The 27,859-nt window shown below is 49.6% G+C and overlaps 1 protein-coding gene across 3 annotated transcripts in view; it reads left to right on the top strand.

The window, feature by feature from the left end:
• Rptor (regulatory associated protein of MTOR complex 1) overlaps window positions 1-27,859 on the top strand; it is a 309,261-nt gene that overhangs the window by 230,339 nt on the left and 51,063 nt on the right. For 2 of the 3 annotated variants that reach the window (XM_041635817.1, XM_041635819.1), the window contains 3 exons: window positions 2,751-2,852; window positions 7,158-7,241; window positions 8,988-9,098. In XM_041635817.1, the coding sequence (XP_041491751.1) occupies window positions 2,751-2,852; window positions 7,158-7,241; window positions 8,988-9,098 (297 nt within the window). The remainder of the gene's footprint in view (window positions 1-2,750; window positions 2,853-7,157; window positions 7,242-8,987; window positions 9,099-27,859) is intronic. The other variant, XM_041635818.1, reaches the window with a different exon arrangement.

Here is a 27,859-nt window from a genome sequence, read left to right as displayed (position 1 = left end):
TACCCAGGCTCAGGTCATTAGCCCCAGTAAAGGGAGAGCAGAGGAGGACAGTGGCCAGCCTGGTAACAGCAACCATGCCGTAAATCTGGCTGGATTAGCTCCTTTCAGTGAGCAGGACTCTTCAGCTCCTGGCTGACTCTCTCACTTTTGGTTCTGTGCTCATGGGCCTATTTTAGACCTACAGCAGATCACCCTATTTGCCATTTATCCTGGAAGATGGGGCTTGCAGTTACAGCTATGCCTTGCCTTGATCCCTCAGTCTTCCCTGGTTGTTCCCTTCTGGTCTGCTGGCAAGGTCAGCTGAGAGCCTTGGCTCAGAGGCCAGCTCTGAACCTCATGTAGGCCACCTGTGCAGCCCTCGTGCTGTGTGCTTGTCCCCGTGTCTCCCCTTGGCTTTAGCCCGACAGCTAGCAGAGGTGTGCCTTTCTTCTCCGGTCAAGTTTAAGTGAAGGAGTTGGGGGTTGTTTGTTTGTTTTCTGATTGTCTGTTTGTAGAAAGAGTCTTGCTGTGTAACCCTGGCTGACCTGGAGCTCACTGTGTAAAGCAGGCTGGCATCTCCTGCCTCTGCTTCCCCAATGCTGAGATCACAAGCACACCCCACCTCGCCTGGCTCCATCAAGAATTAGTGTCTCTTTGTTTGAAGCAGTCACTCCGCCAGTGGACAGTGTGAAAAATCCATAAACATGGCCGACCGGAGAGGGGGTGTGATTCTCATTCCCAGGCGAGCACCAGGATCTTGGGTTTTAAAAACGGTTGGTGAATACTGCCTACTTGATAATGGAAACCATGTAGGGAGCTCCACACTCCAGCTTCTTGTGTAAGCTGAGCTCACAGAGCCCCGTGCCTTCCTGAGCGGCAGGTGAGCCTAGGAACCTGGGTGCCCGGACCCTGACAGAGTTGTCGGGGAAGCTGTGCTACAGGTCAGAGACAAAGCTGCTTCCTCCAACTCCGGGGCTCACAGTTACACCTCTGATGAGTGCTGCCAGCTCCCCAGGGAAAGGGAAGTGGTACCTGACAACAAGACACTGCTGGATTTTGAGCTATGTCTGGCCCATGGAAAGCAGTTCTTTATGGCAGTGAGGTGATATGTAGAACGGAAGACTGTACTGGCTGCTAGCCTCTTGCTTCCCAGTCTCTTCCAATCCTGTTGTCCCCTGTCTTTCCCAGGCCACGCCTTTCCTGTGGGTTGCACGTCATTGCTGGTAACCCTAGTGTGGGGACAAAGAGACCTTGGTGACTCACTCCAGCCTCTCTAGTGGCCCTCATGACTCTGACTCCATCAGCTTTCATGCTGGCCATAGTTAGGGCTGGGTCCTTGGTGCTTACGATGTGCCGCCTTTGCCCCTTTGCCTCCTCATCCCACACCCCTGCAGCTGTCCTTCGGCGGGGTCTGAGAAGCTACAACACAGCATAACTACATACATGTCTTCGGCTCCTTCTCCCTCACAGGTGTCTGTGTATACTCTCAGAAACAAGGGCGGAGGAGAGAGCACCCGCTTCTCACCTCCAGCCCAGCACGGCCTTGCAGCATGCCCTCCCCTTCTCTTCCCCTGCAGCGACAGCCCTCCCACCATGTCCCCCACTCTACTGTCCTTTTCCAGCAGCTTCCACCGTCCTCCCCCCTCTACCTGCTTGTCCTGGTCTGTTCTTCCACCACACTCAACCCAAGTCTCTTCTTCCCTTTGCAGCCACCTCCTCCCACAGTGTGTCTGCACTGGTTCCCTCTTCTCTGTCCTTTCTCCTGTCTTTTTTGTTCACGCCAGCTGTGCTTTGCTGTGTCCAAGACAGTTGTTAATATTTAGGATGACCTCTGTGTCCCTGAAGGAAATCCTCAGGTGGATCATAGTCTTAGCCTTGCTTGATTCATCTCAGGTTCAACACTGCTGAGCGCATCACTGACCTGGCTTCCCGAGCTCCACACGGTCTTGCTTTCTCCCCACGACCATTCTCTTCACAGCTTTCTTGGCAGGTTCCACCTGTCTCCTTGACCTCTAAGTGTTAGAAGCCCAATTCCATCCTGGGTCCCTTCTCTATAGCTCAACTTCCAAAAATAACCAGGCCAAATGTGGTGTTGCTCACCTGTAATTTCATCTCTCAGGAAGCTGAGGAGGGACAAGTGAGCTCCAGGCTAGTGTAGGCAGAGAGACCCTGTCTTTCAGAATAATAGTCGTAGTAGCGCTATAATAAAGGAGTGGTGGTGCCAGAGAGGTGGCTCAGTGTCACGATGCCCAGCGTTCTTGCAGATAGCATGTGCTGCTCTTGGAGAAGACTTGGGGCCAATTCCTAACGCCAGCATTGGGATGGCTCACAGCCGCCTGTAACTGGAGCTCAGGAGATCCAGTGACCTCCATAGGTACCAGTGTTCACATGAACATACACACAGACACATGCGTAATTAAAAAATCTTTTAAAAAGAAGAAATGAAATCTGTGCCAATAGCTATAGAGTCATCTCTCTGACTAAGAGGCAGCTACTCGTGTGTCTTTGCTCAGGGGCGTGGTAGACAGCACACACACTGTGCACTAGGCTTCCTCTCGTCACCAGCTCCCCACTTACTGACAGGATCATGTCATCCAAGTGCTCAGGCCACAAGACCCAGACTTCCTTTCTCCTGTCCAGGCTGTTGACAAAGCCTGTAAGACCTGTTCCCACCAGCTCTGCCCCTCATGGTCACTGCCTTGTCAGGCCTGAGGGGTGAAGGTGGTGTAAGGAAACCGGCCTCACTAACCAGCTCTTTGCTTCTCCTATAGCACAGCCCGTTCTTTGCTGAGCAGCTGACAGCATTCCAGGTGTGGCTCACGATGGGCGTGGAAAACAGAAGCCCCCCAGAGCAGCTGCCCATTGTCCTACAGGTCAGTCACTTCCCACAGGCCTAGACTGTCTGAGGCATCTGTCCTGTGTGCGTCCTAGGCACAAGAGGGTCTGGGCAGTAGTGATCCCCCCCCACGGGGGCTGTGCTTCAGTCAGATGGCCCATCAGTGCCTCACATCTGATCTGAAGTCAATAGATGCTTGCTTACTCCCAGTGGCCTTTTCTTGGCAAAGCCATTGAATTCCCTTCTTCCTCCCCCATTAAATATAAACTGGGATAGGTCACCATGCCCCCACCCCCTGCTTACAAGTCAGGAACTGATGAAATGCTGCTGCCAACAAGCTTTGCTTTGGGGCAGGCTCTTAGCATCACTACCTTCTTCTGTTTGGAAGGACATGAGATACGAATTTGTCCTGTGAGAGACGGGTGAGGCCACCAAGCAAATCCTAACTGGGCCACAGCACTCATTCTCCTGACCAGCACCAAAGCCTCACAGACGGGCCAGGTGCCATCAGCCTTCCCGTGACAGGGACCCATAAGAAGCAGTACCTTCTGGGGGTGTCTGTCATTCACGTGCTGACAAGTCTGGTTGTGGGGAACCCGTTTACTGCTTGCTGACTTTTGGTTACTAAAATGGCATGGGATGGGAATATGAATCATGGATTTGTCATCACAGGTGGGTAGATAACAGGTCACCAAGTTTGTGTCTGTGAGAGAAACTGGTGAGCTGGGTTGTGACTAAGAAAAGCCAGACCAGACACCGAGGACTTGTGACTTACTGTGATTCCAGAAAATACTACTTATCACGTAGTAGGGGAGGGGCAGCTCTGTCAGAACTGTGGAAGTCATGAGAGGGTACCAGCTTGGAAGGGTAGGGAGCCTGGAGGGATAGAGGTCAGGCTGCCCTCCACATGGGAGGGACAGACCTTGCCAAGGGCCACTGATAGGGCCATCACTCTCCAGAGCTCTTACCAAATTACTTCCCTCTAGAAAACCGCGCTGTGTGTCTGATTTCCACCTGTCCAAGAACATTGGTCTTGCTTCCTTCCAAGAAGGGCTTGTGCTTGCTCATTAGGGCTGCTAACCACATTGTGATGGACGACCATCCATCTTCACTGGGCCAAATGCTCAGAGCAACTGCAGCTCAAAAATCCCCCCCCATAGAACACAGTGAACCTTCCTGCCCAGAGTCTCTCCCACAGGGCAGCCAACCTAACAGCCTCCATGGCTCACATACCCCTTCTAGAGCCCCAGGAATCCGAGCTGGCAAGAAAGAGGCAAGAAAGAAGAGTACACGTACATGTAAAATGGTAACCATGGTCTGTTCCTGCTGAAGTAGGGACCTTGAAAGAATGACATGGGTCAGACTGGAGGGAGTTGTATTGTTACTTCTTTTCTGACATTATGAAAATAATTATCACTGCTCCTTTTATGTATGTCTAGATTAGTTTTAAGACTGTCCTGGGGGGCTGGAGAGATGGCTCAGAGGTTAAGAGCATTGCCTGCTCTTCCAAAGGTCCTGAGTTCAATTCCCAGCAACCACATGGTGGCTCACAACCATCTGTAATGAGGTCTGGTGCCCTCTTCTGGCCTGCAGGCATACACACAGAATATTGTATACATAATAAATAAATAAATATTAAAAAAAAAAGACTGTCCTGGGATTGCAAAGTGATCTTTAAGCTATAGCAAATGTTTTCCAAACAGAGTAACAACAACAGTAACAGTCGCAGGACAAAGCCTGGATCACTGAGATGCCCACCTGATGCCAGGAAATGGCAGCAAAATGCTGGGGTCTCCTTTCAGGTCACCTGGGTCACCACACAGCTCTCTCCAACCTGCCTCACTGTGGCAGCAGAGCAGAGCAAAGTGGTCCTCCCCACAGCAGGCTGCGGTGCCAGGCCTTAATCCAGCTCTTTGGGGTCTGGCAAACAGTCCTTTTGTAAATGGCTTTATCGACTCGTTCCATTTACAGCCCGCACTCTCACAGGGAAAGGGGAGACCTCTAGAGCCCATCTGATGCCAGGCATGGGGAAATGGCTGCGGGAAGAGCATTAGCATTGTCCATGTGGTCGTTAGGAAGATGAAAGCAGTGGGTCCTCCACCAGGCGCACGGCTCTGTCTCCCCGGCCAGGCCCAGCCAGACTCAGGGAGCCTGATGAACAGAGCTAGGAAAGGAAAAGAAAAAAGGTAAAGGCTAGGAGTCACAAGGGAGTTCCAGCTCCATGAGGCCCACCCTGGCCTCACTCTTGGTTACTCTCCTTGCTTTGCCCTGAAAACCTTTATTTTTCCAAAGCTAGAACTGGCTTTTCACAAGCTATCCTCCAGCGCCTTGGCAGGGCTAGAGACATCAGGAAGGGAGAAAGTGTCATGATCCAGGCTGCATGGATTCTCTTCAGGTGCCTGCCACTCCCATAAAGCCAGGGTGAATTCTCCCCGCAGCAGCTGAGAGGCACTAGCTGATGGTGTGCAGGAGCGCCGAGAGGTTCCATCAGGCTGTTGAGAAACGGTAGCATGGACCTGGGCCTCGCCCACTGACCTCGGCTTCCTTTCTGCCTTTTAACAATGAAATCAACAGAAAGGAGAGAATTTCTTTTAACTGCTACTTCCTCCAAATTGGCACAACTGACATCTATGTCTACTGTCAGCTTTCAAAAAGCAGTCCCAAAGTGTGGGTCTTTCTGATTGTGTTGTGGCCCCTCCATGACTACCATCCCTGCCTCGGGGTAGGTGGGCCGAGGAACCCCAGACAGAAGAAAGAAAGTCAGCATTAAACAAGAAAGGCAAGAATGAATTCATGGGGCAGAGTTACTCTCTTACATGCTGCTACAAAATCCTGAGCATTTTCACCCAGAGTGTGTTTGCCGTCAGTGCATCTATGTCAAATACAGGAAGTGCGGGGCTGTGTCAGGAGCCAAGCTTCTGCTGTATGTTGTGCCTCCTACTGGAGGGAGGTCCTTGTCTCCCAGAGCCTCAGTTTCTCTTCATGTCTCAGGCACCATGAAGCAAACGCGGTCACCTTGACAGACCCTGTTCTTGCAGGCACGTTTGCCCTTTGGGCCCACTTGCCACAGATGGACAGGAACCCAGGACCGGATGCTCCGTCTCTGTCATCTGTGATAGTGTGAAACAGGAGTTTGGTTCTTGGATATTTTTTAATTTTTAAGAGAAGGTTTATTTATTTTATGTGCCTGGGTGTTTTGCCAGCATGCATGTCTATGCAACATGCACACTGCCCACGGAGGCCAGAAGAGGTTGTCAGATCTTCTGGAACTGGAGTTGCAGATGGTTGTGAACCACCATGTAGGTTCTTGGAATTGAACCCAGGTCTTCTGCAAGAACAGCTGGTGCTCTTAACTGCCAAGCCAAATCTTTAGTGCCCCCCACCAACACCCTTTCTAATTTTTTGAAGTACAAATACACATCCTAAAAAGCCAGTCATTTATATTCTTAAAATAATTTTAATTCATGTTGGACCTCAGCTTTTTAAAGCTAGAAATCAATAAAAGAAACAGGAAATGTGTATTTGAGGGAGAAAAGCCAAGTAGTATTGGACATTGTTCTCATAGTCTCCAGTGATGATCCTCATTGTCACGTAAGACGACAGTGGACAGTGTTGCCCATGAGCAGTCACTGTTAGCGGACTTTGGTCCTGAGGGTGGTTTTGACCTTGTACTGAGCATTAATAAATCAGAGCAAAGAGATGTTGGGTGCTTCACCAGTGGGAACCGTGGTGCTGCCTCTTAGACAGAGGTCGTTAGTCAAGGGCACTGTGGTAATGTCATGCAGATGTTATAACCTATAATTTTACTTCTGAGATTTATCCCCAGGAGAAAAAAATTGTGAAACTGCAAAGATTGCAGAGTTAGGGTATTGTCATAGCATTGTGATAGCTAGCATTGGGGGAACCGTTCTAACAAACTGGACATTTATACAGAGGTCATGCTGTGCTGCCCTCGGGAGAGACACCGCCGTGGGCATCTCAGGATGGGGCGCCATCCTCACCACACATCATCAGTTGAGAAAGGAAGTAGGAATAGAATGTGCCACCTGGTTCAGACTCACCCTGGCGAGGGTATGCATAGAGAACGGTGCCCCCGGTGCTGATCCTGTTGAGAGCACAGTGGACCGTGCAGGCGGCATATTTTACTTGGGTAATGAAGAAGTGTTTTTACAGCCTGTCTAAAGCATGGACTCCACGGCAGCATCTGAAGAAAGAACCATCGGACACGGGGAAGTTGTCTTGTTGGACCCCTCCTGGGCTGCCCGCCCACACTGGAGCTTTCTTAGAGAGGTGGTCATCGCTGTCATTTTGTTATGGTTCAATCTCTCTCTTGCTTTTCCAGGTGCTGCTGAGCCAGGTGCACCGGCTGAGGGCCTTGGACTTGTTGGGACGCTTTTTGGACTTGGGTCCCTGGGCGGTGAGCTTGGTGCGTGCTTTCTGCCTTCCTTGGGGGAAGGGAGGCAAAGATTAAGCCCGATGAGATACTCTGTAAATTCCAAACCAGAACCAGCAAAAGTCATGTAAGCCTGGGTGAGCACCTCTCTCCCTGGTGCTTTGGGGCTTTTGCCATTGGTCCCCATCATTGTTGGACTTTGCAGAAGCCAGGAGCCACAGGCAGGTGGGCATGTACCCTCCATGGCCTTTTTCCTCCCATGAAACCCACACCCTCACATTGTTGCAGGTGATTTAGGTACAGTTCTGAACCATTCTTTGCTGTGGAATAATCCCTTTGACACTGTGAAGAATTGTCGCTGTGATTGGTTTAATAAACAAGCTGACTGGCCAATAGATGAACAGGATAAGGTTAGGCAGGGGAGCCAGAATGGGAGAATGCCAGGAGGAAGAAGGGCAGATTCAGGATGGAGAACGAGTTGGATACACAAAATGGAATAGAGATAAAAGCCACAAGCCTCAGGGCAGCACATGGATTAATAGAAATGGGTTAAGTTGTAAGAGCTAGTTAGTAACAAGCCTGAGCTGTCGGCCAAGCATCTGTAATCAATATAAAGCCTCTGTGTGGTTATTTGGGAACAGGTAGTCAGGACAGGAAACTTCCACCTACAATTCTTCTGGGTCCTCATTCTGTAAAACTGAAGTAGAACCAAATAGTGATCCATGTTTCCAACAAATAAGCCATAAGGAAACCAAAGAGAGCTGGGGGAGCCTACAGACCAAAGAGCCTTCAGCCTTCTGCAGTGGGGAGAGCTTATTGGGCTGTTTTTGCAAGTAAAGGTTTAGGGCTAAAAGGACGTCTCTGTGGGTAAAGTGCCTGTGAGCAAGCATCAGGACCTGAGTTCAGATACACAGCACCTATGGAAAAGCTGGTGCAGAGGCAGGTGGATGGTCCCTGGAAATCACTGGCGGCCAGTCTACCCTTACCAGCAGGCTCCTGTATGCGGCGTAATAACCAGGCTAGCTTAATATGAAACATCAAATTTTAATGAAGGGATAGCTTACAACACCAGGGATCTAGCAATGGGCAGGAAATACAAAAGGGACCGGCAGGGCTCACGCCCGCCAGATTTATACATAAACATTAGCCCGAGGCGAACACGCCATCCCATTGGGCTGGGCTTACCCTACACGCTCCATGTTTAGTACAAAACCATCTCAGAAAATAAGGTGAGGTGGTAGAGGAAAACTCCCCAAGACAACCTCTGTTTGTCTTGCTCTGCGCACAAAAAGTGTTCCAGCATACAAATGTACACACACACTTACAATAAATTAAATAAATGAAGTTTAAACCAATACTGATAGAACAACTAGACATTTCATATGAATTGGTTATCTTACGTTATGAACAGTAGCTGCCCGCTGTAAGTGGCACACAGTGAAATCGCCCACATAAGGTCTGCTGCAGAGTGCTATGGGGTGAACAGGTCAGCAGCTTCATGTTTTCATTAATTAGATATTGTCAACAGAGTGATGGATTGCAGGCTAACAGTGAGGGAGGAAGGGGAAGAGCCTAAAAATAGGAAGAACAATATTTGAAGAAGGAAAAAGTTTAAAATTGAACAGAAGAATTCAACAGTGGTTCCTCCAAGCTTGGTCCTAAAAGGGGGGGGGGGGGCAGGGGTGCAGGAATGCTTGCAACCTGAGGAGTGAAGTGAGGCAAACCAGCGTCACTCGAAAGAGATCACTGGGCTGTGCTGACGCTGTCTTTTACCGCCAGGCCCTGTCGGTGGGCATCTTCCCCTATGTGCTGAAGCTGCTCCAGAGTTCAGCCCGAGAGCTGCGGCCGCTCCTGGTCTTCATCTGGGCCAAAATCCTCGCTGTGGACAGTGTGAGTAACTTCCACTCCGCCCCAAGGGCGGGAAGCAGGGCTCTGCCTGTGGACCTCAAGCTACCTCACCTGAGAAACCCCAGGTCTAGGTGTGCTTCCTCCTGATCTTCCAGAATGCATGCCTTTAGTCTGTGACTGTCCTCCTCCTCTCGTACTCTCCCCCAACCAAAACCCGCCCGAGTCTCTACCAGCTGCTCAGTCGCTTGTCTGTCTTCTGTGTGTCCCTGTCACCTGCACTCTGACCGTACCTGGACCATTCTTCAGCCCCTTTCCTGTGTTTCTGACAACTGCAGCAAATGGCCCTGGGCCCAAACCTGCCTCCTCACCACAGCCCTGTCCTGCCACAGTCTTCTTTCCTTGTTTTTAACGTACTAGCACTGGCCTCAAAGCCCAGCCCACCACCATCCTGTCTGTACCCATCCTGCCTGTAGCCTTGGATGGACCGTTAATGGTCCTTTCTTTACAGGTGACTTCCCAGTCCCAACACTTTCCAGTTGTATCATCCACAGTTCCTTACAAACCCTGGCCCTGCAGCCATTTGTGTTCTCCACAAAAATTCGATGGAGCCTATTCCCAGAGCTTTGTGCTAAGGTCTGTAGGTGACAAAGAGGTTAGCAATCCCTATCCTTGACCTCAGAAGACTCACTACCCTTCGGGGACACAGGCACAGACAGCTTTAAGAAAGAAAACATTGTGGGGGCCAAAGTTTCACCATATAGGAGTGGGAGTCACTGACCATGAGCGTGACATGAAGTGGTCAGTCAGCCCAGGCATTCTGCATGTGACGGAGGACTGGAGGCAACACGTTGAGCAAGCAAGGGGCAGTAGAAAGGGCAGAGGACTGTGAGGAGGACAGAGGATGGGGCTGTGGGGCGGAGAACTCTGGTGTGTGAAGTAGCTCATAGGAAGAGGGCACGGGGAAGAAGGTCCTCCCTGAAGGAGAGGGTTTGAGGTGGGGGCAGAGGACGGGCCATGAGGAGAACCCATTCCCTGCTCCACCAGCAGCCAAGAGAGGCGACATCTCGTCCAAACCCCTCCAGCCTGCCTGGCAATAGAGCTATAGCAGAAGACAGGCTACCCTGAGCACTCGGGATTCGTCTCAGCTCGTGGCCATGGCCTGTGAGGTCCTTGGGTGCAGATGTGGAGCAGGTGCAGGAACCTAGGCAGAGCCTGTGGGAACTCCTCCAGATATGCTGGCATCAAAGACAAGTGCCACCCTCTGCAGGGAAGGCCTTCATGGTTTCAGAAGGTACACACTGTGGTTCCCAGATGAGGTCGGAACCACCTTGGCAGGGACCATGGAGAACAAATGGCGCTGATATGATATGTGTTCAGGCTGTTTGAGGGGCTGGCTGGCGAGGAGGGAGGCTAAGAGGCATTAATTGTCATCAACTTTTGCTTATCTGCTTGCTTTTGAGATGGCCTAGAACAGATCTGTGGGTCGAGACCCCTTTGGGGGGGAGGGGTTGAAAGACCCTTTCACAGGGGTCACCTAGGACTACCGGAAAACACAGGTATTTATATTATGATTCATAACAATAGCAAAATTACAGTTATGAAGTAGCAACAGGAATAATTTTATGGTTGGGGGTCACCACAACATGAGGAACTGTGTTAAAGGGTCGCAGCGTTAGGACAACTGAGAACACTGGTCTAGAAGAATCAAGTCTGTTTGTAGCCTGATTCCAGCTGACTTCTGTGCCTGTCGTCATGGGTGTGTGTATGTGTGAAACACTCACAAGGACTGTGTAGGAAAAACCGTGTTCCTACCTCAGTCTCATGAAACAGAGGGACTCTGCAGCTCAGAACGGAAAACACGGGAGTGAGTGTGTCGTGTGGAAAACAGCAATGAGTGTGACATTTTCTGACTTGTGACAGGCAGAGTGATGGCCTGGGTCTGGTTACTGCGGGTCAGGGAAGGGAGGTCCTGGTTTGCAATGTCACAGGCTGTTCTTGTTCCTCTGAGCCCGTGGAGAATAGAGTAGGTGGCCAAGGATAACCTGGACTTCCTGATCTCCTGCTGTCTCCCAGATGCAGAATTATAGGCGTGTGCAGTGATGGGAATAGAGGGAGGGGGATCCTGCCCACAAGGAAAGCCAAAAGCCAGCCTTCCACCACCTACGCCACATCCCTAGCCTCTCCCCAGGGCTCTTTATTCCTGATCACCAAAGCTGAGACCTGGGCTCCTCCTTGTTCTGCCACTGTGCCTTGTTCTGCTCCGCTGAGATCCACTGTCCGCCTTCCACCCTGGACCTTGTTCAGCCATATTCTCTGTGCCACTTTTCCCCACCAACAGCTAGCCTGGAGACTAAGTGCACATCCTACACTGTACCCACTGTCCTTCCTGCCAGCATGTCACTCCACACAGTCACTTTGTCTCGTCACTCCCTTGGCCCTGGCGTTTCTAACGACAGATCCCTGGGCCCCTTCCAGCCCTTCCCACACTCAGCTTCAGACTCAGCTGAGCACTGTGCTGGCCCTCGTGCTTGTCTTCCTGCTGAGCTCATGGTCAGCGTCCGTGTGGCGCCAGGCTGTATGTGAGCATATTTTTTTTTTTTTTTAAGGAAAGCACACTTGCTTCTCTCACAGCCCGTCTCCATTGCCTGTTCTCTGTGTGGCTGAGCCTTGAATTTTACTGGCGTTTGCTCCCTCACCTTGTGCAGCCAACGGCTGGTTACTTCTCAGTTCTGAGATGTTACTGTAGGCTCTTGGACTATCTCCACAGACACCAGCCGGCCTAGCCAGGACCCGAGTGCCCTACTGAGCAGCTGCCATGCTGTTGCTGAGTCATGCCTCCCGCCTTGGCTCCTCCAGGCATGGCTGGTGGGTGTGCTCCTGTGTGCTCTATAATACCCTGATATTACCTATCTGAACCACGTAGTCACCATTCTGTCTGCATGGTAGCTTGGCCCCGGCGCTGGGTGTAGAAGTTAAAGGGCTGAGGTGAATCCTGCTGCCCGTTTGTTCAAGTACCCCCTCCTCACTCCCCTGGGGCGTCCACCTCCTGTGCCAGGACCAGGACCTGGAAAGCTCCTTTGTGATTTCAGTGGAAAGGGGTCCCTCAGAGAGCAGCTTGATAAACCGGAAGCTTGTCTTCGTGGCTCACAGAGCCCATACTTTGTGACCATTTCTCTTTTACCTGTATTCCGGTGCACTGAAGGGCCAAGTGACATAAACAGAGGAACTCCCTTTGAAATGCCTTCCCTTCGACCCCATGATCTTCATCTCTATGTCAGCATGCTTAACATTGGCAGTACTTGGTGGAGAGGCTCCTGGGAGTCTGCCATGGAGCAAAGCCAGAGCAAAGCAGCAAGGGCAGAAATGGTCACAGAGCGTGGGCGTGTCACTGTGGGCAGACTCCGAGATGTGGAGAGTCCCTCTTCTAGCTACACCTTCTGCCAGTGCCGCATGAACTCCTGTGGACCAGTTTAGTTGTAATGGTTACCGGTTTGGGGTTTTGGGTTCGTTTTCAGTATTTTTGTGCCTACGTTTAAGTCTTAGGAAGAGTCAGATCTGAAATCTGGTAGCATTTTCTCAACAGTGCTTCCCATGATATGGTCACTGGAGTTACAGTTGGCCACCATGCTCCAGTGGGTGGAGAACGGTGGAGAACAGTGTTTCCGCTACTCTCAGTTCCTATTTATCTCCTGGACACAGTGCTTTCTTTGCCCCAGAGGCTGCACTTGGCTGTGAGCACGAACGCTACAGCATTTTGAGCAGACGCACAGCCTTGATTCACATTTGCACCATGCTGACGGTGGTGTGCACGGTACCAGGCTTAGCTGGAAAGGCCCTTCCTGCAATGTTCTCGCACTGCCTGCGGGCGCCAGGGACCACCCTGTGAGTTAATTTCCTAGCCAGCTTATTACACCTGTTTCTCTAACAGCAGTCGCCTGGCTGAGGAAAGTTTCCTCCTTTTCCCTTCTTCAAATGACCTTGGCCATAATTCCCAGAGACAAAAATCCCACGAGGGCTTAAGCAGCCACTCCCCTCCTCACCTCTGGCCTTGCCATCTAATGGCCTCCCTGCTCAAGTGACATCTGCTACCTGCCAAGCTCAAAGTACCCCAACTAATTCCAAGTTTGCCGCTGTGAGGGTCCATCGGCCCTCTACATACATACATAGCACTCTACAGATGATGTGACCTATGAGCCGTCAGTACATAATAGTCCCCAGGTGAGATGCCCTGTGGTCTGTAACACATAGCACTCTACAGGTGAGATGACCTGTGGCCTATAACACATGGCATTCCCCAGATAGGGTATCCTATGTTTTCTGGCATTTTTGGAGAGAAGGATAATGCCTGCTCAGGCTAGACTCTGCTAAAAGCGCATGAGGAGTCTTCTGCCCTGTGCTAGAGAGCCCAAGCACAGGGCAGAAGTCATCCAGCCCTTAAGGTGGGTTTGGAGCTCAGAGATGGCTGCTCCTCAAAAAGACCCAAATTTTCTGTTCCCAGCACCCTGTTAAATAGCTCACAACCACCTGTAGCTCCAGCTCCAAGGGATCGCATACACTCCTCTGGCCTCCCACATACATATGACAACTGTATGTGTGCACACAGACACAAATAATAAAAATCTTGGGGAAAAAAAGTGTGGGCAGAAGAAAAGTGGGTGATGCTATGAAGAACGATATAAAGAGTTATGTTCCCTTTGAACATATATTGCAGGGACCCCACAGGGACAGCTGGCTCAGAGTCTCTCCCTATGCCTTGTTATGCTACCTTTAACACTGTTGTCAAATGACCAGGCAGGTGACAAACCGGGAAATAAGACCTATAATGAGAAGAAAGTCTATCCGTGGAAGTGTGTTCAAAGCTGTTGCAGATGTCAGGCCTGGCAGACAAGCACATAGGACAGAGACGGGCATCGGCTCCACACATCAGAACAGTCACCAGGCAAAGGTCTGGAAATGAGACACAGGAAACTCTGGGGTGGTCAGCGGTGAGTTCAGTCTCACAGGAGAAAGCGGTGATGGGAAGGGAAAGTTCATGGAGCCGTGCAGCAGCCAAAGAGGGTTCCACTTGTTGTCTTTGACCCTTTGAGGGCATAGAAATATTTGAAAAAGTAATGACTGGAAGTTTTTTCATTTCCAGTGAAAACTGTAAACCACAGATCAGTCAGCTCCGCACACCCCCACCTCGGGAAATGACCCAGTGGCTGCAGGAGGGCAGCCGGTGGGCAAAGCCTGGGGCCATAGCACACCTCAGGCCAAGGTGGGCCGCTGGAAAAAGCTGGCCCTGGGCAACATCCTCTGAGCTCTGAAGAAAACTGGTGTCTGGAGGATGGAGGCAACCAGAGATGTAAAGGCACACTGTGATCCCTGGCCACCAGACTGGAGCACAGGACAGTGCGAGGGAGGCCCAGGGGGAGTGCCGCGTGGATGGCTGGGGTTTCCTTCCCCTGATCCTGAGATCTCATTCAGAGAGATAGTCGTCTGAGCGTTCCTAACAGGCGTATCCTGGAAATTACAGCTGCCGGGAGCAGAACTCCTGGTAACTCCCATGGTTGGGAGAAGAGAGATTAGAGGAGTCCTCCTGCTTGGTTCTCACACTTTGAAGTAAAGGTGTTGAGCTGGGCTTGCTCAGGGGTTGAGGCGCTGGCCTTGATTCCTAGCTCTCCCAAAAGAAACACAACATTCTGTAATGTTTAATCCACAAGGATTAAAGATATCTGTCTTATTAGGGTTACTATTGCTGTGCTGGAACACCATGACCAAAAGTAAGATGTGGGAGAAAGGGTTTACTTGGCTTACCTCCCGCATCAGTGAAGGAGGGTAGGCCAGGAATCTGGAGGCAGGGCCGATGCAGAGGCCATGGAGAGGTGCTGCCTACTGACTTGCTCATCATGGCTTGCTCAGCCTGCTTTCTAAGGAGCCCAGGACCTTCAAATCAGGGATGGCCCTCCCCCATCAATCACTAATTATGAAAAATGCCCTACAGGCTTGCCCACAGCTGACCTTATGGAAGCATTTCCATAATTGAGGTTCCCTCCTCTCAGATGACTTTAGCTTATGTCAGATTGACATAAAACTATCCAACACGACAGCCCAGGGAAGATAATATGAGATCTTATGCACACATACATGATACCAAGAAAGTAAGGGAGGAGAATGACCAGACACTCAGGGAAAGGTGAGCTGTGCTAGATCAGTAGCTCAGGCATGCACAGGCTAAACACCACAGTTAAAGCAAAGGAGAAACGCATGGCTAAATCTGATTGGCAGCTTAATTGGATTAAGAAATGCCTAGAGCCAGGAGTGGTGGCAGACAGTGGTAATCCCTGCACTTGAAAGGCAGAGGCAGGGAGATCTTTATCTATATACACAGTTCCAGGACAGCCAGTGCTTTCCCGAACAAAAGAACACCCAGGACAATGGTGAGGCTCATCTTTGACTGTATCTTCAAACGTATTTCTAAAACGGAGTAACTGGGGGAGAAAAACCTCCCCTTAGTGTGGGCTGCAGAGTGATCTAGAGGAGCTCCAACAAGAGAAGGGTGAGGAGAAAGCCAGCTGAGCTCCCTTCCTTCCAACAGCCAGCCCTCCCTCCACAGTGGGCTGCCCTGGCTCTTCCTCCCTCAGGTCTCACAGCACAGCAGTAAGAAAGGTAACCAATGCAGGAGGTTCCAGACTAGGTTAGAAGTAAGGAGAGCTGCGTGCTGCCTACAAGATAGTAGATTTCCTATAGGTTGGAAGTCACAGCTAGGAAAGGCTATGCCAGGCTGCAGCGGAGCCACAGAAGGCTGTTGGGCAGGGTCATAGCCAGTGTTGCGTGGTGAAGAAAGTCTCTAATACCAAAGCAGAGCCCATGGAGAGAACATATCGGGTAGGAGTGTAGCTCCCTATCAGAGCCAGAATTACATTGGAGGCTTGAGTGTTGACTCAGTAGTGAACAGAATAAGTAGAAGAAAGGAATCAGGAACTGGAGAAAGATGGAACGCTGTCCGCTGATCCCCGACTAGGGTGTGCCTTCTCCAGTGACAGACCCCATCCCGGGCTGAGCACACCGTAGCCAGTTAGACATTAGATGACACAGTGTGCTCTTAGCTGCCGTGGGTGGCGCTCTAAATCAGTGTGTGTGTGTAAGCATGCCGAGGCCAGATGTCGACTTCAGGTGTTTTATTCTGTCACTGCCATCGCTCACTAACCCGGAAGCTCACCAATTGGCTGTACTAGCTGTCCAGCAAGCCCCACGATTCTCCTCACATACACACCCCTGTGGTGTGTGCTGGGATCACACATACACAGTGTCACACCCAGATCCTCGTGTGAGTGCTGGGGCCTGAATTCGGGTCCTCACGCCCATGTGGAAGCTAGCACTCTATTAAGCTGTCATCTCCAAATAAACATTAAAATAGAAAATGTGTACAATAAACGTGTAATATATATATTATAATATATAATGTAAGTAATACATTTGCCTAGTTTTATAAATATGTATAATTTAATGTGATATACATGTAATTCTAGCTGTGTGAACCTTTATGTTAAAATATGAAGTGTAATTTAAATAAGCTTCTCAAAGAAGAATGTTTTTTTGCTTGTTCGTTTGTTTTTGATGCTGAGTCTTACGAGGTAGCCTGGGACTCACTACATAGCCCAGGCTGCACTCAAAAAGAGGAAGTCTTTAAAAATATTTTTTTATTCAAACAAAGCTGAAGTCTTTGGAACACAGCTAAGCAATGCTGGGGCTCCCTGGCTGCATACGTTAGGAAAGAGGGAGCCTCAGGAAGAGGCAGGACAGTGAAAAAATGGCCAATTCCTGTGGAGAACCTATACTGCCGCTTGAAACACAGTGATAAAATTGAGGCGTTTTTACCCAGACTGGGAAGGTTACACAGAAAGAAGGTTCTAGAATCTGGACCAGCAGGTGATACCACTGATGGTTCTGAAAGGATGGGAGGTAAACATTGGGAATGACCTTGACAGACAGGCTTGTTCCTGACTGACCTGGAAGACTTCGGAAGGAGAAACAGATGATCTCAGTGGCTTTATGGCTCTTAGAGAGTACCACAAATCCAGATGGTTTCCATGGAGAACTCTCCCAAACATTAAGGAAGAGGCATATGGGTAGCAGCACGCCCCTTTCTGTATCACTTCATGAGATCACAAACGAGGCAAACAACACAAGACAACTGTAGACCTCATGACTATAGATACCAAAGTCCTGAGGAGAAACAACACAAGACAACTGTAGACCTCATGACTATAGATACCAAGTCCTGAGGAGAAAACTCGGAAGAACACCAGCATGTAGGCTGGGGATGCAGCTCAGTTGCCAGAGTGCTTGCGGTGGAAGCATGGAGACGTGAATTGATCCCCAGCCCCCACATAAAAGCTGGGTGCTTCTGTAGCACTCAGCACAGAGAGGGGCAGAGAACTGGAGCTCTGTCCAATCAGTCTAGCCAGTTAGTGGGCTCCAGGCTGAGGAGAAGCCATCTTTCAAAAAAAAAAAAAAATGGAATCGCCAAGGAGGACACCTGATGCAGGGCGGCCTTCCACATTCACTGTCGTGCTCTCTCTCTCTCTCTCTCTCTCTCTCTCTCTCTCTCTCTGTCTCCCTGTCTCAACCCCCCCCCCTTCTTCCCTCCCTAACTTCCTCCTTCTCCGATAGAAACCCTTCAGGGTTGTAAAGGTGTTTAATAGCTGTGAAGGTGAGTTTTAATTGCCGACTTGACAATCTAAAATAGTGGTTCTCCGCCTGTGGCTCACAACTTGTATCCTGGGGTCATATCTCCTGTATCCTGTATATCAGATATTTACATTATGACTCATAAGTAACAAAATTATAGTTATGAAGTAGCAGAAAAATAATGTTATGGTTGGGAGTCAACAAAACATGAGGAACTGTTTTAAAGGTGGGAACATTAGGAAGGCTGAGAACCACTGGTCTAAAATCAACTGAGAAGAGTCTCAATGAGAGAATGTCTAGATCAGGTTGGCCTGTGGGCATGTCTGTAAGGGAGTGTCTAGATCAGGTTGGCCTGTGGGCGTGTCTAAAGGGGGTGTCTTGCTTACATTGATTGCTGTGGGACAGCACAGCCCACTTTGTGCAGCACCGTTCTCTGGGGTTGAGTCCTGTACTGTGTAAGAATGGAGACTGCTCCCGATGGATGATAACAGGACTGTCGCTTCAGTTCCCCCAGTGATGGGCCGTAACCCGGGATTATAAACCAAACAGAATCCTCTCCTTGATTTGCTTTTGTCAGGGTGTTTGATCACAGCAGCGGGAATGCACTAAGGCAGCAGTCAGAGTGAGCGACTGACCGTATCGACCCAAGGAGACAGCTTGAATACTCAGGGAAACACACAGTAAATCATTTTAAAAATGTTCACCTGGACTGTAGCAGTGCACACCTTTAATCCCAGCACTCTGGAGGCAGAGGCAGGTGGATCTGCAGAGATCCAGGGGAGCCACGGCTACGGAGAGAAACCCTGTCTCAAAATTAAAAAAAAAAAAAAAAAAAAAAAAAGGTGAAATGAGAAAAGAATAAAAACTAGTAATGGAGGGAGCCTTGACGGGCAGAACCCTGCCTGCAGGAAATGCACAGGGCCGGGCACCCACTCTCACGTCTTCATTGTTGCACTGGGAATTCTCCACTGTGCAAAGCACAAAGAGGAAACAAGACCTCCGGGTGAACAGGGGAGGTATTACTGTCTTTGTTCAAACAATGTGTGGTAATCTGATTGAGTCGATTTTAAACTTCTGCAGAACTTATAAGAATATTACTAAGTCTGTTGGTTATAGGATTAATACACAGGAAAGTCAATTGATTGATGTCTTAATATTATTAATCGACAGAAGTTGAAATTAAAATAAAGATGTCATAACATAGGAAATAACAGAGCCAAATTCTGACAAAAGATAACAAAAGATATATTCATCAAACACCACAAGTCCCAGTGACAAGGAATTAGGAAACACCTAAGTCAACAGAAGACAGTCCTTGTCTAAGACCCGGACTCCAAAATCCATATGGAAATGGGCAAAGGACCCACAATGACCAAAACAACCTTGAAATAGAACAACTCTTCTGTATTTCTATAAACAACTCAACTTCAAGACGTGCTCTAAATCCACAGTACTGAAAAGCTAGCATGGCATCAACGAGGCTGACAGTGTGGAGAGCAGGGCTGCAGGTCCCCACACAGGAGCGCACTGGTGCCCAGCAGAGGCTCCAGCAGGTGGAAGAGCAGCACTGCAGGTCCCCACACAGAGGAGCGCACTGGTGCCCAGCAGAGGCTCCAGCAGGTGTGGAGCAGCGCTGCAGGTCCCCACACAGAGGAGCGCACTGGCGCCCAGCAGAGGCTCCAGCAGGTGTGGAGAGCAGGGCTGCAGGTCCCCACACAGGAGCGCACTGGTGCCCAGCAGAGGCTCCAGCAGGTGGGGAGAGCAGGTCGTCTTCTCGAGAGTCGCACATTTGGGACAGCTGGACATTCATATGCCGAAAAGTGAACCATAGTTTAAAATTACACCAAAATGGATCCTAGACCAAGTGTAAACCTCAATACGATAAAACTTGTAGAAGAATGCATAAGAGAAAACTTGTGACCACTGGTGAAACTGAGATTTCACACCAAACCACAAAGAAACTTCATGGGTGGTCCTCAGGGAGACAGGAGTGTCTAAGTCTGCAGACAGGCCACGGTGGAGAGGAATGGCTCCAGATCATGGGTCTGCATGCAACAAGGCCTTTTCTTTAAAAGATCAGAGAACAGCTTGCAGGCATTAGGTGTTTGTTTTCTCTGTCATGTTGGTCCCAGGGATCAAACTCAAGTTCTCAGGTTTGGCTCGAAGTACCCAAGTCCAGCAGCTCCACTCTGAGTTCTTGTTTATATCACGAATATTTATTGTAGCTTTCTTAGAGTCGCGGGGTGAGGGGGGCATGCTGGCCTTTTAGAACATGGCAGTGCTCGGTCCCTCGAGTACTGGATGGAGCTACAGGAGCAGGCCAGCACATCTAGCTCTAAATAGCTTTGTTTTGATAGTTTAATGTTGGAAGTAGTCTAAACAGGCATACACGCTAGTCAGAGATTTAAAAAAGCACACACACACATATGCTCACCCCAACATACCCATGCCTCTTGAAAGACGCTGCTGATGGAGCTGTGCACTGTACGGTTCCATGTCTTTAGAATGCAGAAGGCATGTGCTTGTCTGTAGTCAGGAAAGGCAGACCAGGGGGCTGCTTGGGGGCGAGGGAGGGGAGGGATGAGATTTTTTGTTGTTGTTGTTTGTTTGTTTTTCGAGACAGGGTTTCTCTGTGGTTTTGGAGCCTGTCCTGGAACTGGCTCTTGTAGACCAGGCTGGTCTCGAACTCACAGAGATCCGCCTGTCTCTGCCTTCCAAGTGCTGGGATTAAAGGTGTGTGCCACCACCGCCCGGCAAGGGATGGGATTTATAAGGGACGTGAACCTGGAAGGGGCTAAATCCGGCCTTTGATGGTGGGGTTTGGGTTCTGAGCCTTAAGTCTGCGCCATGCCTTTGCATCCTGTACCCCAGTGGTATAGCTGAAGCATACAGGAACCTGCACTGGTTGCTTCCTCCTCGATTTCCAAACAAACAAAATGTGGGCTTGCTTCAGGCACGTGCTGCAAGACAACCTAACACTGCCCTGGAATTTACTCTAGACCAGAGGCCAGGACACACAGCTGAATATGAGCATGGCACTGTTCCTGAGAAAATCACTGAGTTAGGAAGAAAATGGCCTTTTCACTAAGAATGTCTCTCTCGGGGTTGCACGTGTATGGAGAAGCCAGAGGTCAATCTTGGGTTAAAGTTAGACCAGAGTTCCCCACACTGTTACGTCATATGCGTTCTACTGTCCCCTCACCCCTCTCAGCTCCTTCCCTCCCAATCTTGTGGGTCCTTTCTTGTTTCCTGACACTCCAACAACCCTAAAAATCTGAAAACTCAGATCCACGTGTGAGAGAAGACATGCCTGCTTGGTTTTAATAAGTTCCCCAAGTTGTTGTTATCATCTGTCTCTACTAATTAACAAGAACAGGGAGGGAGGCGGTTAATTAAGACTGGGGTAAGAGGCTTCCAGCTAATTGAGGGTTTTTTCATAGACAGAATTAATGTGCAATTCAGGCAGACCTTCCAAATTATAGTTAATAAAGTTTTATTTATAGCACCACTGGGGAACATCAAGGGCATGATATCAAGGAATGTGGGAAAACAATCTGAGTTGGTATTGATGGGATAATCCAAAGTGGGGCACACAAAGAGGATTACTCTGTGCACACTGCCCACTCCTCAGGAAGGACTTTCATGGAAAAAGACAGCCAGGAAGGAGCGGGATTTTCTTTCTTCAGCCCCTTGACCTGTGTGTCCTTTGCAGTCTCCAAACATGTCTGCTTCTTCTAAGTCAATCTGATGAGGTCAGCCTCACCACCACCCTTTCCCCACACTCCCCTCATGGACAAGAAGCTCGACTGAAAGTTCAGGCTCAGCTTTCTCCCTGTAGTTGCTGCCTCTTCCCGAGTTCTGGCACCCTGGAGCAGCCACACTGGTTCTGCTGTCCCACTGCAGGGCTGTGGGACACACACGCCCCTCCTGAGCCCACCCCCTTGTCCAGACCTGTGCTTCCTGCCTGTTAAACTTTGCTTTGGGAGGTGGCTCTAGATTTATAGAAAGCTGAGGTGATAGTGGGTTCTGTCCCCTTAACCCCCACCCCAGTCTCCTACATAAGGGGCACCTAGAGGGCATTTGTCACAATGGGACCTGTGTAGAAGCCTGACCACCAACTGCCCCCATCCAGGCACCCGTCTCACGTCAGCTCCTCTGTGCAGACCCCATGTGGGGTCTCCTCTTGTGGGGGATTCAACTCCTCCACACCCTACCCTGTCTGTCCATCAGCCCTCCTCACCTCTTGATGCCCAAGGCAGCATGAGGAGTGCCGCTCAGGTCTGCACACCTGCATGTCCTTCTCGGGACTCCCAGGTTTTGGGTGCCCTTCTCACGCATGCCTTACTGCTGGTGTTACCAGGTTTCTCCCTGCAGAGCCCCTACACCCCAGCCCCCGCTTTGCTGTGCTATGGAGTAGTCTGTGATGGGCCGGGCTTTGCAGCAAACATCGTTTGTTTCTTTATTCACTTCCATTTTGTTTAGGATCTGAATGTGGGTATGGAGGGGTTGTTTGTTTTCATTATTTATTTAGACTTTATTAGTCACCTTTCACTGCTGTGATTGAGCACCAGGGCCAAGATGACTTAAGGACAAAGAGCTTATTCCAATGGGGGGTGTGCGCAGAGAAGGCCAAAACGAGAGATCACATCCTCAAGTGTAAGTGTGGATCAGAGACAATCACTGAAAGTGGGCAAGGCTAAGCACTCTACACCACCTGTGCGACTCTGACACTCCCAGCACAGCTATTCCACATCACAGTTTGTGATGACCCCTGAGGTAGCCCCCGACCACATGGGGGCCCACGATGTGTGCTGCCCTAGGGAGAAACTTCATCATGTGGATCGTGGGCCCTAGTCATAACCACGCTGAAAAGGTACCTTCACATAGCCTTCTGTCTTACCAGTGAGACAGCACCCAGAACCCAGTTACATAGCATAGTCATGCTGACTAGTTGCACACAGCATCGGTTCCTGCAAATGTGCGTCCCTAGTGCTTCCCTTCCCCCATTGGTTTCTGCAGACGACAACCTATGCTCAAGTCATAGTCGACTCTCAAAGCAACAAAAGTGTGTGAATATGAGGCCATGGCAGGGAGAGAGGAGAGGACATTTGTTCAGTTTTTCCTGTGAGCATGGCCCTGGCTGTCCACCAGCTGTGATTGTTTAGGTCAGCGACAGCAAGGATGACATCTTCGTTCTGCCCAGTCTCAGCTAGAAGATGCCCAGAAGGCTTCTAGGAACATGGCTTCCTCATGGTGAAGGGAGATCAGAAAAACTCAGATCCACCCCCCGAACACAGAGGACTTACAAAAGAAGTCTGGTGGTTTGAATGAAAATGTCCCCTTGAGATCACTGTCCTGTGAGTGTAGCCAAGAAGTGTGGCCAACCCCCACCATACTTTCTGTCAGTCACATAGAAAGGAGAGCTTCCCTGTGGAAGGCAGAGCCTGGGAGGAGCGGGTGCCCCTCCCCATAGGGGAGGCTGAGTAACAGTGAAGCGGGGACTGGCAGCAGCATGCCGGGGAACTCCAGTGGGTGGGGGACGAGAAGGACAAGATGAATGTCCTCCTTCAAAAGGATGCTGTTCTCACCTCTGGGCACCGTCAGGTTACTGGTACCAGCTGTGAATAATCTTGATTTCAAGGTGGGTGAGATGGCTCAGTGGGCAAAAGTGCTTCTTTTGAGACCACACAAAGGCAGAGTGAGAAAACCGGCTCTACGGGGGTGCCCTGGCACGAGTGCACACTCTCATCATCATTGTTGTCGTCCTCAGTGGGCAGAAGGACAGGGGTCTGAGTTCGAGGGCAACCTTGTCTACATAGCAAGTTTCAGGCCAGACATAGCTGCATAGTGAGACTGTCTTAAAAGAAAAAAAAAGAAGAAAACTCTTGACCTCAGCAGCAGGTGGGGAGACCTCTGTAGCCCAGCTCTATGGGACCCTTGGGGGCAGTGTAAGGTCTACATAACAGAAATCATTCAAGGTGTTGTAAGTTCTAGGGAGCAAGTGCATTCCAGCCCCAGTTCTCTGTGTGGTGGTATAAGTTTATGTCTAGGAAGCCCAAAGGGTCTGTTAATACTAATAAAATAACTTAGTGAGGTAGAAGGCTTAATATGCAGAAGCCAAAGGAGCAACCGTTAGAGGAGCAGACAGGAAAGAGCAGCTGTGTATGATGGGGTCATAAATCCAAGAATAATCTAAGCTGAGATGGGAAAAGCTGCCACAACAGCACCTTAAAACATTCCTGAGAGACACAAAATCAACTTGAGCAAATAAAAACCTACCCTGCTCTTTCACAGAAGGATTCCGTGTCATAAACACGTCAGTGTTCTCCTGGTTAATTTATAACTTTAATATAATCCCAGTCAGATTGCCAATGGGCTTTTTTTTCTGGAAGTAGACAAACATCCTCAGCTTCACGTGCAGAGATGAGTAGGAAGAGGCAGGGAATCCTGGGCAGGAAGATGAGTCATAGAGACCCTGTCCTCCCACATACCACACTGATGAAGAATGGGTTGTACCAAGCTGCAGACAGACACATGGACTGGAGTCTTGCAGAAGCGACCCCAGTGGATTCGGTGGATGATAGTGACAGCACCTCAGGTTTGCAGTCCTGCACCTGTGATGGTAGAAAAGCCAGGGGCTGCAGTAGTTTGGATCTTGAGTGGCTCCCAAAAGTACTGGGAAAGACCTGGAGTTAGTGGGAAGTAGCTGAGACCATAAGAGGTGGGGCTGGTGGGAGGTATAGATCATGGCAGTGTGTCTTAAAAGGGCATAGTGGAGCCTCCGTCCTTCCCTCCTCCTTTGTGTCCTTGCTGCCATGAGTGAGCAGCTTCTTCATATATTCCCCACCTGATGAACAGCCCCACCTCGGCCCCAGAGGCAGCCAGAGACCTAAACCATACTTAGAATAAACCAGCCTTCCTTCCTTCTTAAACAAGGTTTCTCTGTGTAGCCCTGGCTGTCCTGAAACCGATTCTGTAGATCAGGCTGGTCTTGAAATCAGTGGTCCTCCTGCCTCTGCCTCCAGAGTGCTGGGATTAAAGCCTTGTGCGCCACACCTTTCCGTCTGTAAATTGAGTGTTTAAGTATTGTATCACTGTGACAGAAAACTGAGACAAGAGATTGATTTGCACACCTTGAATTCAAGTTAAAGAGATACCTTCTTTTAACTTGGATTCAAGTTAAAGAGATACCTTCTTTACACAGAAACAAGCCTGTAGAAGCATTAGAAAAGAAGCAAGACAAATTCAGTTTTAACCTGGGGCGATTGAACTTTTCAAACTACAATTCCAAATTGAGATGTCTTTGGAAGAAACTTACTTGAATACAAATAAATTTTAATAGAGAAATGTTTAAAACATAAAGGGCTCCTAGAAACACATGCACGCGCGCATGCACCAACAGTTCCGAAGGCAAGTGGTCAAACTGAAAGCAGCAGTTCACTGTCAGCTCGGTACAGGGGCTGAAGAGGTGGCTCAGTGGTTATGTTCTTTTTTTTTTTTTTTTTTTAATTTATTTATTTATTAAGGATTTCTGCCTCGTCCCCACAACCGCTTCCCATTTCCCTCCCCCTCCCCCGATCAATTCCCCCTCCCTCATCTGCTCGAAGAGCAATCAGGGTTCCCTGACCTGTGGGAAGCCCAAGGACTGCCCACCTCTATCCAGGTCTCGTAAGGTGAGCATCCAAACTGCCTAGGCTCCCACAAAGCCAGTACGTGCAGTAGGATCAAAAACCCACTGCAATTGTTCTTGAATTCTCAGTATTCCTCATTGTCCGCTATGTTCAGCTAGTCCGGATTTATCCCATGTTTTTTCAGACCTAGGCCAGCTGGCCTTGGTGAGATCCCAATAGAACATCCCCATTGTCTTAGTGTGTGGTTGCACCCCTCGTGGTAGTGGTTATGTTCTTACGGAGGATCTGACACCCTCTTCTAACCTCAAGCACTGCACCACATGGTGTTCAGGCATGCATGAGGCATGACCCATACATAAATCTTTTAAAAAGAAAAGTTGATGCAAATGGTTGTTGACAATGTGAGGTTGCTGTTTCTTCTGAGTGCACAGCAAGGCTGCCTGTACAGTGACCTTTTCTTTGCTTATCAGATGGCCAGAGTTGATGCAGCTCACAGCATGCTGTGCTGCAGAAAGCGCCTAGTGCTTGAAGCTAAGACCCTTTCCTTTGATCTGGCAGTCTGCCTTGGGATTCACTCTATAGCTCTGCAAGCCCACACAGGAAATGACTTACTATAAGTTCATTGTTTGTAGCTTTGTTTGACCAGAGATGGCTCGGCTGGGAAGTCCAGGCATGCATAGGAGGCTGGTCACGATGCCTGCAAGGGATATATATTGTCAGGGACTGTAAAAAGAGCAAGGAGCCCTCTATGGGGAAAGTAAGGGTGTGGGGTCAGATTATCATACTATACCCTATAGGTACACACGAGACAGCCTAAGGAAGGTGTCCCCTGGGGACCTCACTATAGAAAAGCCAGGTCCTTGACTTTGCACAGAAAAGTATTTCAGAAGCTGGGCGGTGGTGGCGCAAGCCTTTAATCCCAGCACTCGGGAGGCAGAGGCAGGCGGATCTCTGTGAGTTCGAGACCAGCCTGGTCTACAAGAGGTAGTTCCAGGACAGGCTTCAAAACTTCAAAACCACAGAGAAACCCTGTCTCGAAAAAACAAAAAAAAAAAAAAAAAAGAAAAGGATTTCAGGAGGGGCCAGTATGAAACAGCCGGGGCTTATTTAAAAACATTTTAATATCTATTTAAGCACCAATTTAGTAGGAAGAAAAGTACTCAGGGAATTAATAAGACATACCCAAGAACCTGTTAGAGGGCTTCTCAGAGTCCTAGCTATGTGTATTAGCAGTAGCCAAGTTACAACCCAAAGTGTTGCTAAGAATGTCTCTGTTCTCATCTTTGAGAAGTGGGATGGTACACTCCAGAGTGCCTGGATAGGTTGTAATCTGGCCAGATAAAACCATAGGTCACAAGGTTGCACAAGAGAATTGAGGTGGAGCTTTGGATGTAAGCAGGGTTTCCTTGTGAGGCTCCTAGCTTACTGTGGGTTTCCAGCTAGGAAGAGCGAAGTCCATACAACACTTAGCCGTCAGCAGGACCCATTGCCATGTTAGCATTGCTACAGATGTCTCCACAGCAAATGCTGCAAACCATGCAGAGGTCTTGACTCCCTACTGGCAGAGGCTTCAGGGAGCACACCTTTCCCTTACAATGGTTCCATGATTTTCCTTGCCTGTCCTGCATCATGTAGCAATAAAAGTTTTATAAAGAAAAAAAGAAAAGCAAGACCCAGGCATCCTGGCATTGACCTTTTGGTTTAGGGAAATTAGCGGAGTGTGTAAATTCGTATTTGCTTATGTGTCTGTAACAAAAGCACATGTGAGAAACAGAAGACCACTGCACACATAGTGGCAGGGGAGCCTTCATTGGCTAAAATTTTGATTGGACTTTATCCTGGGGTGCAAATACAAAAGTGTAGAGAAAGGGGTGCAACACACTCCTTCCACATCCATGCTAGGCACAGCATCGTAGTCCCCCCTCCTTTCGTGCTGAGCCTTCAGCTTGTGGGGACCGCATAGCTCAGGTCTCCTGCATCCTGAAGAACAGTGAAATACCACTGTGCTTCTGCATCTCCAGGTTCTGTTGGTGCTGTGCCCAAGGTGTACAGGTGACTCATTTCCTCCTCCTGTCTCCAGATTCCCTGCAGCTTCCTCGCGCTGTGCTAATCGCCCACCAAGGCCACTCTCCACAGCAGTTTTCTCTTACTGGAAACATCATCCCTTCCAAATGTCATATGCCTGCTTCTCATGAAAAGGAAGAGACTGCATTGTGGGCTGAGTCACCTCCAGCATCCCTGCAGTTCTCTGTGGTCACACTGGAAAGCACAGGGCCTTGCAGTCTCCCGTGGGTCCCCTGTGCTGCCCCACACCTCCCCTGTGAGACTTGGTAATGCTGTCTTAAGTACACTTCTTATACTCTGCAGCCAAGTCAGGTCTCTCCTGGAGAAGGGAACTCCCTCCACAGCTGGTCCAGGACTTGCTCCCTCAGCAGTGCCCGCTGCAGCTCTACAGTCCGACCAGCAGCTTCACCTTCCCTCTCTCCCCACCTTCCTTTC

This window comes from Microtus oregoni, unplaced genomic scaffold (genome assembly GCF_018167655.1).
Source record: "Microtus oregoni isolate MIOR12 unplaced genomic scaffold, Mior012 000048F_ref0000485, whole genome shotgun sequence".
In the NCBI taxonomy this organism is placed as follows: Eukaryota; Metazoa; Chordata; class Mammalia; order Rodentia; family Cricetidae; genus Microtus; species Microtus oregoni.
This window is presented reverse-complemented; position numbering and strand designations above follow the sequence as displayed.